This window comes from Palaemon carinicauda, chromosome 35, assembly GCF_036898095.1.
Source record: "Palaemon carinicauda isolate YSFRI2023 chromosome 35, ASM3689809v2, whole genome shotgun sequence".
NCBI classification, from domain to species: domain Eukaryota; kingdom Metazoa; phylum Arthropoda; class Malacostraca; order Decapoda; family Palaemonidae; genus Palaemon; species Palaemon carinicauda.
Window position 1 is genome coordinate 20,789,010 of NC_090759.1, and position 14,371 is coordinate 20,803,380.

Sequence of the window (14,371 nt, forward strand, 5' to 3'; positions counted from 1 at the left end):
ATGCCTTCAGCAAGAACATCGGATTTTCATCCGAAACGGCTACATGTTCTACATCTTGGTTTTCTAGCCAAACACGAGCTGCCTTCTCGGCCTTGACCAATATCGTTCGTTATTCCAAACTTATCGATATGGTTGGAAATGAACTAGAAAGAGTATTATGTCCTGTAGAGCTCTTAAGTTCTATTTTAAAAACCTTTATGAGGCCCGTCTGAAGCTTTATGGTGTTCAGTTAAGAATTCATCTTTGCCTATGTCAGAGAATTCTTTATCCTATTATTTTCAGACTGTTAATACGAGAAGCTCATTCCCTTCTGAATGAGGAAGACCAAGCTTGGCTGAAGGTAAGGACACACGAAGTTAGAGCTATCACAACTTCCGTGACCTTTTAATAAAATAGATCTCTGCAAAATATTTTCGACGCAACCTTTTGGAAAAGCTAATCAGTGTTCGCGTCTTTTATCTTAAGAATGTCCAGTCTCTTTACGAGAACTGCTACACTCTGGGACCATTCGTAGCAACGAGTGCAGTAGTGGTGGGGGCTCCACCACTACAATTCCCTAATTCCAGAACCTTTTTAATCTTTCTCTTGAAATATTTTTGGGTTGTCCGGAAGGCTAAGAAGCCTTCCGCATCCTGGTTGATTTGGCGGGTGGTCAAATTCTTTCTTGAGAAGCGCCTAGATTAGAGGTTGTGATGAGGTCCTTTAGTATGGGTTGCAGCCCTTAATACTTCAGCACCTAGGAGTCGCTCAGCATCCTAAGAGGATCGCTAGGCTCAGTAAGGAAGACGTACTTAAAAAGGCAGAGTAATGGTTCAAGTCGACTTCCTTACCAGGTACTTATTTATTTTATGTTTGTTATTTTGAATAACGGCTAAAATAAGATACGGGATACTTAGCTTCTTTGTTAACATGTATGCTGGTCTCCACCCACCACCCTGGGTGTGAATCAGCTACATGATCATCGGGTAAGATTAATATTGAAAAATGTTATTTTCATTAGTAAAATAAATTTTTGAATATACTTACCCGATGATCATGAATTTAAGGACCCGCCCTTCCTCCCCATAGAGAACCAGTGGACCGAGGAGAAAATTGAGTTCTTGTTGACAAGAAGTACTTGAGTACCTACTCACAGATGGCGCTGTTGTGTACACCCCCACCTGTATAGCGATCGCTGGCGTATCCCGACCGTAGATTTCTGTCGGGCAACAGAGTTGACAGCTACATGATCATCGGGTAAGTATATTCAAAAATTTATTTTACTAATGAAAATAACATTTTTACATGGAGGATGAGTTTCCTAAGCTCATCAGTGATGGCAGCTACCTCCCTAAGCAAGTTTTTAACATGGAGAGACAGGCCTCTTTTGGAAGAGGACCCCTTCTCGTACATTCCTCTTCAATGATGAAATGAAGAGGCCAGGCTTCAAGGTCCACAAGGACCGTGTCCTTCTCATCGTGTGTGGCAATACTACAGGCCTTATGCTTAACCCAGGCCTTATTCATAAGGCCAAATATCCACGGGCCTTACACATTTACAGCCAGCAAAGGCTGGTTCGATAAATTTCAAAAGAGATACGGCCTCAAAAGCATGCCTTTGTATGTTGAGGCTGCCTCTGCCGACACCGATGCTGCTCGTTTTTACATGGAGGATGAGTTTCCTAAGCTCATCAGTGATGGCAGCTACCTCCCTAAGCAAGTTTTTAACATGGAGAGACAGGCCTCTTTTGGAAGAGGACCCCTTCTCGTACATTCCTCTTCAATGATGAAATGAAGAGGCCAGGCTTCAAGGTCCACAAGGACCGTGTCCTTCTCATCGTGTGTGGCAATACTACAGGCCTTATGCTTAACCCAGGCCTTATTCATAAGGCCAAATATCCACGGGCCTTACACATTAAAAATAAGGCTCTGCTCCCCGTGTATTGGATGTATAACTCTAAGGCCTGGATAACGAAAGCCCTGACTCTTGAATGGTTCCTCCATTATTTCATTCCTGAGGTGAAACTGTACAGTACGGTCCCGAATTATGCGATTCCCCATTTATGTGGTCGCTATTTTTCAAAAATAAATTATCTGTATCTACGGAGCTGTTCAAAGTCTGCGAGTCAAGCACTACAAAATGTATCAAATCTGTTGTGTTTTTAAGTATATAGGTTGCCCTAAATAGGGTGCTTGATATAATAAATGTTACAAAATGATATTTACCTTACATCATAATAACATAATTTCCTAATAAATAGCCTATTTAAGGATAAAATTCCCATCAACAATGAAATCAACTTTAACTATGCAGGTCCAGCTGACAAAATGTAAACAGAACTGTAGTTACGTTCTCGGCAATCTTTATCTTTCTCAAACTTTTCGATAATTTTAATGGTAGTGGTAATTATGACAGTATATTAAAGCATTATTTCTGTTTAGTACAGTATACATAAAAGCTTTATTTTTCCCTGTGGGTGTTCAAGGTTTTCACACGTAGGCTGGGTTCGTTTATCAGCAGTGAATAGCCTAAACTTCGGTAACGAGTCAGCAATATTTTGTCATATTTTAAATAGTATATATAGTTTTACTTTACAAAGATTTGTTTTGTATAGTACACGGTATAATTATCGAAACTTCTCTCTGAGAGAGAGAGAGAGAGAGAGAGAGAGAGAGAGAGAGAGAGAGAGAGAGAGAGAGAAACCTCAAATCTCTCTCTCTCTCTCTCTCTCTCTCTCTCTCTCTCTCTCTCTCTCTCTCTCTCTCTCTGTAAGAAATAAAATCCTAGTTCAGATATGGCAACCTGAGTTTAATAATGAAATTAACATGACTATTCTTAGTTGTGGCGATCAATTCTTCGCATCAGGTAGTATAAGAAACAAAAACACGGCATTCGATTGCAACAGCTGATATTCTCTCTCTCTCTCTCTCTCTCTCTCTCTCTCTCTCTCTCTCTCTCTCTCTCTCTCTCTCTCTCTCTCGTGTTATGCAATACTTACATATAGATGAAGAAACCAAAATAGGTTTTCTTAATAAGTGTCAATTAAATACGAAACGAAAAAGTTTACGTTGTATACATCCATTTCAATCGTAGCTTAGAATATGGCATCAGATTTCGTCAGCAATCCACTATTTTTTTTTAGGATACACCATTCTATTCCAGAAAATTGTTATTTTTTAAATAGTTAATTGCGCTATAATAAAACATGTAATTATGTTTTTAAATTTCGGGTGTGTTTTAAAAATCGAGTATTGCTGACTTCTTTATGTTTTACTTTTGGCTGTGATCAGATCAGCTGATGTTTAGCTGCCGCTCTCAAGAATATGCACATACGAATACAGTAAGAAAGTATTGTTTATACCATTTCTTAACTTATTCAAACCATCTCTACAGTTAATATTACATAAGCACCAATGTGTTATAACCTATTATATTTATTGTTTAGTACATTTAAAACCATTATTATCTCTCTCTCTCTCTCTCTCTCTCTCTCTCTCTCGGATACCTTTCACTACCCCTCATTTCTTACCTCTCTCTCTCTCTCTCTCTCTCTCTCTCTCTCTCTCTCTCTCTCTCTCTCTCTCTCTCTCTCGGATACCTTTCACTACCCCTCATTTCTTACCTCTCTCTCTCTCTCTCTCTCTCTCCTCTCTCTCTCTCTCTCTCTCTCTCTCTCTCTCTCTCTCTCTCTCTTTCGGATACCTTTCACTACCCCTCATTTCTTACCTCTCTCTCTCTCTCTCTCTCTCTCTCTCCTCTCTCTCTCTCTCTCTCTCTCTCTCTCTCTCTCTCTAACAAATGAAATCTTTATTGTTTCACAAAGTTTCAGTTATATTAAAAATCAATTATTATTCAATTTTCCTTGCCTTCTCCAATCTCGTACCATCTCTGTCACATCGAACATCTTAGCGGTAACCTAATTGTTCGATGACTTTAAAAAGCGCCCTAGGACATTCTTCTTCTTTTACCTTTTTCCAGATGGTTCCCTAATTGAGGTGGGTACAAGTTGACTTATAACTGATAACTGGAAAGGACAATTATCTTTTGTAACAGTTTAGAATCATCGTAAATTATCATTCTGTCAGTGACAGTTTGCTATTGTTGATTAAATGAAGAAAAAAAAAAAAGGTTTTCCAGCTTTGCTACGAATTTAGGAATTTTTAGGCTCAAGCCATGTCGTCCTGATGGAAGGTTCCTAATAGTAGCTTCCTATGGGATATATGTACTACAGTGATATTCCCAGAGAATTTACCTTTAGGTCTCCAGAATTCTAACTCCTGGCGCGAATATCCTTAAAATTTCTCAAGGATATCGCATAATATCTATCAGGGGACGGATTCTTGACACGCCACATAGCAATCTTCACCCGGAATAGCATTTACGCTTCGAGGGGGAAAGTGGCAAAATTAGAAGGGGAGCCGTATCAAGGTTACCTTACTTCCCATACTACTATTGAGTATCAAGATGGCGCCATATCCAAGATGGCGGACATTCCTTGTAGCGTTGAGCATGGTGCTACAGATACAGTAGTTTCGGGAGGGATTCTGCGAAGACCTGTTCTATAGAAAAGGAGGGTGGGTCCACCAGGACGACATGGCTATCTCACCCAAAAATAGATTTTTCGCTTTGCTCAAAATCAGTTTTTTGGGCTCAAGCCATGTCGTCCTGATGGAAGCTTACCAGAGCATTACTGTATCTGTGGATTTTCATCAGTGCCTTAACCTTGGGACAATATTTCTATGGTCATCTGGACCATTTGAGACAAATGACGTTACCGTTATCCGTCATTATCACTAATCATAAACAATGTTAGTGCTTCCTGCCCCCTATAGGGAAGAGTCATTCTAGACGGTAGATAAGGGGCCTCAAGGTTAGCATATATTGTATGAACATACATAAGTATTCACTGGGTATACGAATGGTCTCACGGTTTGTATATATTATCGGAACAATATCAGTGTCCATTATATCCATTGTTTGTAAGCATACGTACAATGATATGAGGTTTACTTACATGAGTAAGTCAAAGAACTCTGGCATCTTAAATATGCAAATTGCCGGGCGAATTAGGACGCAATTACATTCTAATAGACATTTATTTCTAATAAATGACTAAATGAAATAAGGGATGGAGGATTTGTTGACATAATGGAGAAAGACATCAACAGCCTTATCGATGCCTACTTGGACCCACTGACAGATGAAGACTTCCTTGAGATGATGAAGTCTGCAAGTGAAGAATAAAGCGAAAAAGAGCAAGATGAAGAAATTAAAGAGAGTGGCCTTAACCTGGAGAACCTGTCGCAATTTTGCAACATGGCAGGGGCAATGCAATGATTTGCACAAGACATTGACGGTAATATGTTTCTAGCTGTCGAGTTTAGCTACCATGTTGACGGGGTTATATCCTTGTACAAGGGCATCTTGCAACAAAAGAAAAAAACGACAGCATCTACCCATCACCATGTTCTTCTCCAAGATAAAAACCCCAGTTATACCATCAGCGCCTCCACCAGCCTCTTCTCTTTCAGAAACAAATGAAGATTCAGCGCCGATGATATGAGAGAGAGAGAGAGAGAGAGAGAGGAGAGAGAGGAGAGAGAGAGAGAGAGAGAGAGAGAGAGAGAGAGAGAGAGAGAGAGAGAGCCCCTCTGTGCAAATGATTTTACATTTTCCACTGTTGAAAGGCATTTGCCATTTTCTGGGCCATTGCATGGTCTCTCTCAACCTATGTCACATTCAAGAGAGTAGAGAGACCTATCTTTGTCTTTCGTTCTCAAATTTGTGGCTAAAGCCCAGAATCCGGTTGATAAATGTCTCAGATTTGACTCTTTCACACTCTTGTCTCACAAAGAGGTAACTGAGGTCCAGGATGACATATTACTATGTCCTGTAAGAGCAGTGCGTATATATTTGAAAAGAACACAGTATCCTAGGCCTAGAATCTCCATTTTGTTTGTGAGCACTGGCTGCTCCAAAAAGAAAGTATCCAGAAACACTATTTCTTTCTGGTTGAGAGAAACCATCAAGAGAGCCTATAAATACTCAGGGGAAGCATCTCCAAGGGCCTTACCTCGAGCTCATGATATACGTTGGCTTGCCACAATCCTAGCATTCTGCAAAAACCATTGTGTAGCACAAGTTCTCAAAGCTGGTGTTTGAAAGAGACAAACCAATTTTACAAAACATTATCTTAGAGATTGCACAAACAGGTCCTCAGACACTGTTTTTTATGGGCCCTATTGTTGCAGCACAACAAATAATATACTGTAACTATAAAGTCTTATGGGGCATGCAACTGCTGTTATTTCATCATCATTATTATCATCATCTCCCCCTATGCCTGTTGATGCAAAGGGCCTCGGTTATATTTCGCCAATTGTCTCTATCTCAGGCATCATTTATTCTATGCATTATAAGGGTATGTAATGGGCACTAAGGCAGATGGTAATCTTTGTTGGATTTGAAGCCTTCGCTTGAAATTCACCCCAATGCAAGTGAGAATGCCTTGAAGTTGAGTACTAGATGATATATTTAAATTTGGATATTATGCAAGACTTGATATTCATATCACCTCATCCCTGGCAAAGTATTTTATTCTCTGTAATTAAATATAAGGCCTCGCCTCTTTATGAGCCTGCTACACTGTTCACAAATAATTTACTTTGATCTCTTTCTATTACATATAGTAATTGTATCTCTGAGAGAGGAAGGGCAGTCCCCTAACTTCACGGAGACTTCCTCCCACGTAAGGAAGACTCCCATATGAATGACTCAGAAGTTTGTATTTTTCCTAGCTATACAAACCCGAGACATTTATCAAACGTCCTACCTCAACTGCTCCACAAGTCTTTGTGAGGAAGTACTTTGAACAGGTGTTATACATGCCCAGCAGTTGTCTAGCAACGAAGCATTTGATTGTCTGGTCATAGAAAATGAAACTTGGAGTAACCCATTTAAATGACTCTGGTTTGTATGGCTAGGAAAAATTCAAATTATTTAAAAAAATTGTAGTATCATGGTAAATCCCTCAGGCTGCTCATATGGGAGGGATTCTGGTATTGGAAAAGTTTTAGAATGTGTCTTAAAAAGAGTATTTGTTCCAAGAGCTATCCTGCTAAATGAGGAATGCTAAAGCTACTTTCCTTCGTCCTTTTTTCTTTTAATAGTAGTTTTAATTTGTAGCTTTCAAGGTTTATTTTAGAATAAATTTTCTTGCAATAAAGAAACTTTACAAAACTTTGTGTAATATTGGGATCATAATTCCACAGGAGTATCTGTTCTGCTTGTTAACCCTGGCAATGTGTGGTCCAACATTTATCAGAACTGTTGGCTCTCCTGGAGAGATCTGGTGACTCGTACCAAGTGTGCCGTGTACATGCGAGATCCTAAAGAAGGTGCCCAGTCAACTATACATGCTGTTAATTCTCCAAGAGGTACCAGATACTATATAACGTAAGTAATTGAGATTTCTTCATATAACTCTGGGAAAATTAGTTTTTAATGATTGATAAACCAGTATTTAAAGTAGTTTAGATACTTAGCAGCAATTTTAATGTATTTTTTTTATTTAGTTCATCATAGTTTCCTAATATTTAGTTGTGTGAAAATATTTGTGTTTGGATGATTTAGTCTGTAAGTCAAGTGTAGGTATAAATATCCTTTAGCTTTTAAGGCCTAGTAGCCCTGTTCCTCAACCACGAGCTACTCCTCTCTTTTGTAATGAAATTTTTCAAATTTGTTCATTATGCATTGTTTTTGCTATTCATTTGTTCACAGTAAACACATTTGCCTCATAAGTTAAACTCCTCTTCATTGCAATATAAGTTCAGAACCTAGAAATCTTCAAGATGTCAAGGCATCAATACTTTAGTGAGAAGGCAAAGTGCTGAACCTTCATAAACAAAAAACAAAAGTTTGTGATGAACATTGACAGGATTAAAGGACTAGCACAATTAGAAGTAGATTGTTTGCATAGGCTAGTAATTACCCATAAAATTTTGTATTGTGTATGATAAATCTTTGCAATGTGCACTGTACATGATATAATAAAATTCTTGGAACATACAGCCTAGGGGACATTTGGAATTAAATTTCATTCATACATACCTAAATGTGTGCAGAAGTAAGATAGACTACTGAGTGTCTAAGAGCATCTGATTTTTTTCTTTTTCTCACAAGAAGAAACATTTAAAGAGAATAAAAAAAGATTTTAATCAAATTGGAGCTCCTGAAGGAATTATTTTCATTATTATCATTGATTAATATGAGCTCACATTATGAAACAAGTTGTAAATGCTATTAAATTCCATAGTTAAAGAAGAGAATGCCTGTTTAAATAGAAACAGATATACCAGAGATAAAGCGTAATGTACTGTACAGACAACAATAAACTAATAAAATGTTAAATGAACGTAAGTTGTATGATACTGAAAATTCTCTTAATGCACTTAAAAAGTTGGAAGGGCAGTGGTGCATGACATTGTCAAGTATTATTGTTGAATCTTTTATCATCAAAGTTCAGAACCCACCAAGGTAACTAGTTCAAATCTTTTCAATATGTAGCTATATTGATTAGAATATCTACAGCTGTAAGTAGTGAGACATACATCAAGAGAATATTTTTTTCTGGAAAATGAAGAGCTGCTTATTTCTTGAGGTGCAGATGCCAAATGTCTAAAAAGGTTTTTGGTAATGAAGAAGGTTATTCATCAAAATAAAAGAGCTTGTACATAAAGTATGTAGCTGGGCAAGATATGAATATGGATGTGGTTAATGTACTTTGGATTGTACACTAGTTGGCCTATAACATAGCTGTAAGGTATTTCTTAATTCCATATATAAGATAAGATCTTGATTTTTATGACTCCTTTTACAGTGACACACTCAGCAAGGATACTTTGGAGGAGTATGATTCTGGCTTCCTGATTAAAAAGTCATCACAGTTACTTCGTCCTAAATCTGTATCCATGTCCTAACATGTTGGCTTAGATAAAAGATTTTGTTTAAATTTTCATTGATCTAAGGTGAATTCTGTGAAGTGAAATTTAGGAGAGAATTTCTTTTTAAGGTTCTTATACTTTTGCATTTTGTGAGTAGCTTGATCAGTGTGTGTAGCCTTGCTAACTAAACTAGTAGATTAATTCCATGAAATCGAAAGCTTGTTTCTACTAGCGAATGGTCCCATACATAAAAAAAAAAATGAAGAAAATTACAGTTTCTGGTTTATTTGAATTAAGTGTTGAAGGGCTTTCTCCATATGTGGGAAATGGTCGACCTCAAGAAGCAAGCAAGATTTGTGTGACTGTTATGGACATGAACTGTACCCCTGAAGTGGGTAGCTTAGATTCTCAATATTTATCAGCAAAGGATAAAGAGTATATTCTTGGGGAAGCTACCTCATTAATTGATAGAGCCATAGAAAAGGCACTCTATGTAATGGTTCATGATGAAGTTGCATGTATTGTTATTAATTTACCTGGAAAATATTTCTGTGACTATGTGAATGAAGTAGCACTTGAATTAAAAGTGCACTTAGAAGTAAAGGAGGCTGCAAAGTCAGTGTTCCACCTAAGTTCTACCGAAATATTAGGACTGGCTGTCAAGTATAAGAGCCTTGGAGTAGATTTATATAGAGAAGGGACTTCAGCTAATCATCTATCTGCACACTTGTTTTTCTGTCAAGCTGTTAAATGGCTAGCAATGATTGAACCGTGTGATGTAGATGATATTTTGGAAGATATTAAAGCAATTAAAATGCAGTGTTATAACAATTTAGCTTTGTATCACTTGAGTAAAAAGCACTATTCCCTTGCTGTAACAGCAACCACAAAGGTTTTGGAAGTCGAGAATACAAATGTTAAAGCTCGTTATAGACGTGCAGTAGCAAATACAGAATTACAAAATTATGAAGAAGCTGAAAATGATCTTAAACTAGCTTTAACCATGGATCCAAATAATGTTCCAATAAAGAAACAGCAAGAAGAACTGAAGAAACGACAGAAAGTGGTTACTGATAAGTATGCTGTTGCTATGAAGAAGTTCTTCAGTTGAAGTTTAGTTGGTGTAAGTGCATTAGTTATAGTAAACTTGTTTTATATAGTATCTAATATAAAGTGATATCAATGCCCTCCTGTACAACATTCGTTTTGCTTAATAAATTGCAGTTTTTGTCATGTTTTCTTAATCCAAATATTGTATATTTTAAAACAATTGTAAATTAGTGCACTTCATGGAATTATGCCCTGATGAAGATTCGAGAGATTTAGATTTCTGATTTATCATGATTCTTTAGGGACCATTAGATACAGTTCTTGTACCCTCCTTCCCTCAAAACTAGCTAATTAGGTGTTATGTTTGATATCTAATATGAATGTGTCCTTAGGCTAGGCTTTAGATCTAGCATTGGTGGGGGAATGACATAGGCTTCTGCTTGTTAAGCATCTTGATATTTGGCAAAGGATTTAAACCACTTCTCTAAGAACAATGCCAATAAGTCCCATGATCCAAAACAATTTAATTGATAAACAAATATCTTAAGACAAGATGTGTAAATTGCTGCAAAAAGCTGAAATTTCCTCTAATGAATTTCAATATACATTCTAATTTTGTATTTGTAACTAATCTGAATACTACCTTTAACTCTCCTCCACTTGACCTAGTATCCATAAGAGAAAGTGAGAGTTAAGCTAATTGAGTAGACAGAGTTCTCTCCCCTTACCATACCTTGGCCATCTTTTTAATAGACTAAAATGTAGATAGAAATAGGAATGAATGGCGAGTGATTGTGACGCAGTTCCGGTAGGCCCTGCTGCTTCCTCCTATGCCTTAGATGACTGCGGAGGTAGCAGCAGTAGGGGATTCAGCATTATGAAGCTTCATCTGTGGTGGATAATGTGGGAGGGTGGGCTGTGGCACCCTAGCAGTACCAGCTGAACTCGGTTGAGTCCCTTGTTAAGCTGGGAGGAACGTAGAGAGTAGAGGTCCCCTTTTTTGTTTGTTTCATTTGTTGATGTCAGCTACCCCCCAAAATTGGGGGAAATGCCTTGGGAGATGTATGTATGTATGTAAAATGTAGATAGCAATTATAATTTTTTTTTTTTTTAAATGTATAACTTCTAATTGCAGATTAATAATTGAAGATTTAAAATAACGCTGTCTTTTAATACTTTTAAGATAATTGTAATGGTGAATTAATGATTTTAGAGTAATGTTCTAGTTGTTCCAACACTAATACTAAACCTTGTCCTTTGATAGGATTTTCCTTTCAGGTAAGCTGAATACTGCTGTTAAAATGTCAATGAGATAGAAACAGTAGCTTCTGGATTACAGGAAAACCCTGCTCACCTGACAAGTCATTGAATCATCACTTTATTTTCAGTTGCTGGATAATACAGACATATTTCTGGTGCCCTCAACTGGTTGTTTCAATCTTATGCATTTTCTTTTAAACGATTATGTTAGCAGATAATTTTTTGCAAGGGATATTTGGAAGGAAGAACATATGTCTAGTGGTTTCCCAAAAATTGTAGCTGTGACAGTTTTCTGTGCAAACCTCTCGATATCCCCATTCTTGATCCTGTTAGACAGCATTCATGTTTTCAGTTTATTCCCTTGCTTTTTGGTGATCCTTGAATTGTGTTGCCATGGCTGAAGAACATTGGGGGTCTCAATTTGGGTTTATTAACTCTAGAATTGACGCTTAATGTTAAGTCTTGAGAATGTATCTTTTCAATTAGGCACTTGAACTTCTCTTATCACCTCCCTCAGTCCTGCTCTGGCCCTCATGAGTTGCTAGTATGAGTCTGCTCTGGAGCAGAACAGCTCCTGAGTAAAATAGTACTTGCCTAGCTTAGTGTCACGTGAAAATGGTGAGGCAACGACGTAGCACCGACTAGGCTGGGAAAGGGTAATCAAGGTTGCAGCTAATTGCCCCTTCTTGTGTGAAGGGAGCCCTTCAAGAAACCTCGAACAGTCCTCCTGCAGGGAATGGGTTTGTCAGGAAGGGTTGTGGGAGAAAGCATCATTCTCCAGCTTCAGGGTGGACACCCAGGGAATGTTCCAGCTTTTAGTTTAAAGAAATGCCCTGTTTTATGTAAGTGGGGATAGGATGGCTTTGTGGAGCTATGATGAGCCTTTTCTCGGAGCCATGAGTCTTGGAGCAGTCACGGCCTCCTTAAATTCAGTTAGCTAACTCCATAAGCCTTTCAACCAAGTCTTCTTTATATATAAAAGGGATTTTGACATAGGAAAAATCTATTTTTGGTTGAGATGGCCATGTCGTCTTGATGGAAGTTCCCTTCGGCAGCCTCCTACAGTATAATATTTCTGCGAGTGATATTACAAGAGAATTAACGTCAGGTATCACGGGGTTCCAACCCCTGGAACGACTATCTTTAGATATCGTGTATAATCAGGGACATATCCTAAGATAACCATAGATATCTGCACCCCCAATAGACTTTTCCCAGTCTAATCCACTAAGGGGAAGGATAATAGAGGAGCCATTACATATCCTATCACCTTCCGGTGCTCCCACACGTCCCGTCGCTTCATTCTGCATCGCAGCGGAACTACTGTGAAAAAGAAGCATCCTACGAGGAAATGGGGAGGGACACAGTAGCGGGTGGGCCATCAGGATGACATGGCCATCTCACCCAAAAATAGATTTTTCTAACGTCAAAATCCCTTTTTTGGGCTCGAGCCATGTCGTCCTGATGGAAGTGTATCAGAGAATTACCTATTACTCGGTAGGAGGCCTCGAATAAAGGTTCCCATACCGGAATGCGCTATCCGGAATACTCCGTCAAAGCATAGGTACCAAAGTTCACCTTTATTCCTGAACAGTAATAAAGCTGTAATTAAAAAGTATGATGGCCTATTAAGGAAGTAGATCTTATCCAGATCATTACCCTCCGACCTTAATGAGGAGATGTCAAACAGCAAGAACCGTAATAAACTCAGTGAGTAAAAGGCATGGAACCAATATTCATCTTTGATAACATTTTTTCATGTTCAGGAAGGTTAAAACTAGATTGGTACATCAATTTTATTGCCACTAAAATGAAATTAGGGCTTAAATAAAAGGCATGCATAAATTTACAGACTTTTATTTTCAAAAGTAGAGCAAAGAATAATTATCATTAATGTAATAAGCATAAGGATCGTGATTCTGTACCCAACAATACATCCCCATGATAATGGTACACAAGGTATCATGAAGGAAAAAAGTTCAAACCTGTCATAAACCACTAGAAGGAGCTTATGGCAAAACAAAACAAAAAATAAGACAAGTGATAAATATAGTCTTGTATCTAAACAAAATTTAAACTATAGTTTGACCTATACTAAAATAGATATACTATAGTGATACCATAATGAATCCTGAAAATAAAAAAATTGTATGTTAGAGATCCTGAAACAAAAACCTTTAGTTTACTTATTAAAAGAAATAAGCTGGAAGAATGCCCAAGGACGCACTTGAGGGCTACGTCGATGCGGCGGGTTTGATGACACTACCTGCTGCCACCACAAAATTGACGTATTCCTTCCAATTGTTTCAAACAATGCTTGAAGAGCACCCTGGTCGACTTCCAACCAGTATAAGCCTGTAGACCCTCAAAGGACATACAGTGAAACCTCTACATATGATCTTAATTTGTTCTGGAACCTGCTTCGTATGTTAAAACAATCGTATGTTGGAGCAAATATTCCCATAAGAATACACTGTAATTTGTGTAATTCGTTCTACAGCCCAAAAACCTATGAAAACTCCTTAATAAATTACTACACATAATTACAAATAACAATAATACAATTGCATTTTGTAAGATAGATGTCAGAAAGAAGAATTATAAAGAAATAATAAATAAAAAAGGTGTTTCTTTTGTCACTTTACCTTAGAGACAGGCAAGCGCAGGTGTAGAATTTGCTACGCAGGAGACGGACGGTCGGTGAGGAGGTAGCGATGGTGACTGCGATAACATACCGTAACTTACTCTAACTTACACTACGTGAACTTTAACCTAATTTAGCTTATTTATTTTTTTTTTTATTTTCATAATTTATATTTTTTTTACATTTTTTTCTTTTTGATTTTTAATTTTCATCACTTACATACGACACTTCTTCGTAATAAGAGAACACTGAGAGAGAGAGAGAGAGAGAGAGAGAGAGAGAGAGAGAGAGAGAGAGATGAAGATGGTGTTTATTGTTGAGCATGCAATAAAACAAGCTGAATAAGTGAATCCTAAGTTTTAAAAAGTTATCGTTAATCTCTCTCTCTCTCTCTCTCTCTCTCTCTCTCTCTCTCTCTCTCTCTCTCTCTCTCTATTAAAGACCAGATAAACTCACCAGATTTGCCTCTCTCTCTCTCTCTCTCTCTCTCTCTCTC

The 14,371-nt window shown here is 37.7% G+C and overlaps 2 protein-coding genes across 8 annotated transcripts in view; both read left to right on the forward strand.

Moving 5' to 3' along the window:
• The window catches only part of LOC137627654 (WW domain-containing oxidoreductase-like), a 172,419-nt gene extending 163,423 nt beyond the window's left edge, over positions 1-8,996 (forward strand). For all 7 annotated transcript variants that reach the window (XM_068358818.1, XM_068358816.1, XM_068358815.1 and 4 more), the window contains 2 exons: positions 7,251-7,434; positions 8,858-8,996. In XM_068358818.1, coding sequence (XP_068214919.1) covers positions 7,251-7,434; positions 8,858-8,957 — 284 coding nt within the window. In that variant the 3' untranslated portion in view covers positions 8,958-8,996. The remainder of the gene's footprint in view (positions 1-7,250; positions 7,435-8,857) is intronic.
• A 160-nt stretch (positions 8,997-9,156) lies between these two features.
• LOC137627655 (uncharacterized) lies at positions 9,157-10,150 on the forward strand. Its single transcript, XM_068358821.1, has one exon. It carries the CDS (start codon positions 9,157-9,159, stop codon positions 10,030-10,032), a length of 876 nt encoding a protein of 291 aa, XP_068214922.1. The 3' UTR covers positions 10,033-10,150.
• Positions 10,151-14,371: the final 4,221 nt, after the last annotated feature.

Excerpts from the sequence above, each read along its gene's own strand:
- LOC137627655 (XM_068358821.1), top strand. The coding sequence starts at position 9,157 with ATGGTCCCATACATAAAAAAAAAAATGAAGAAAATTACAGTTTCTGGT.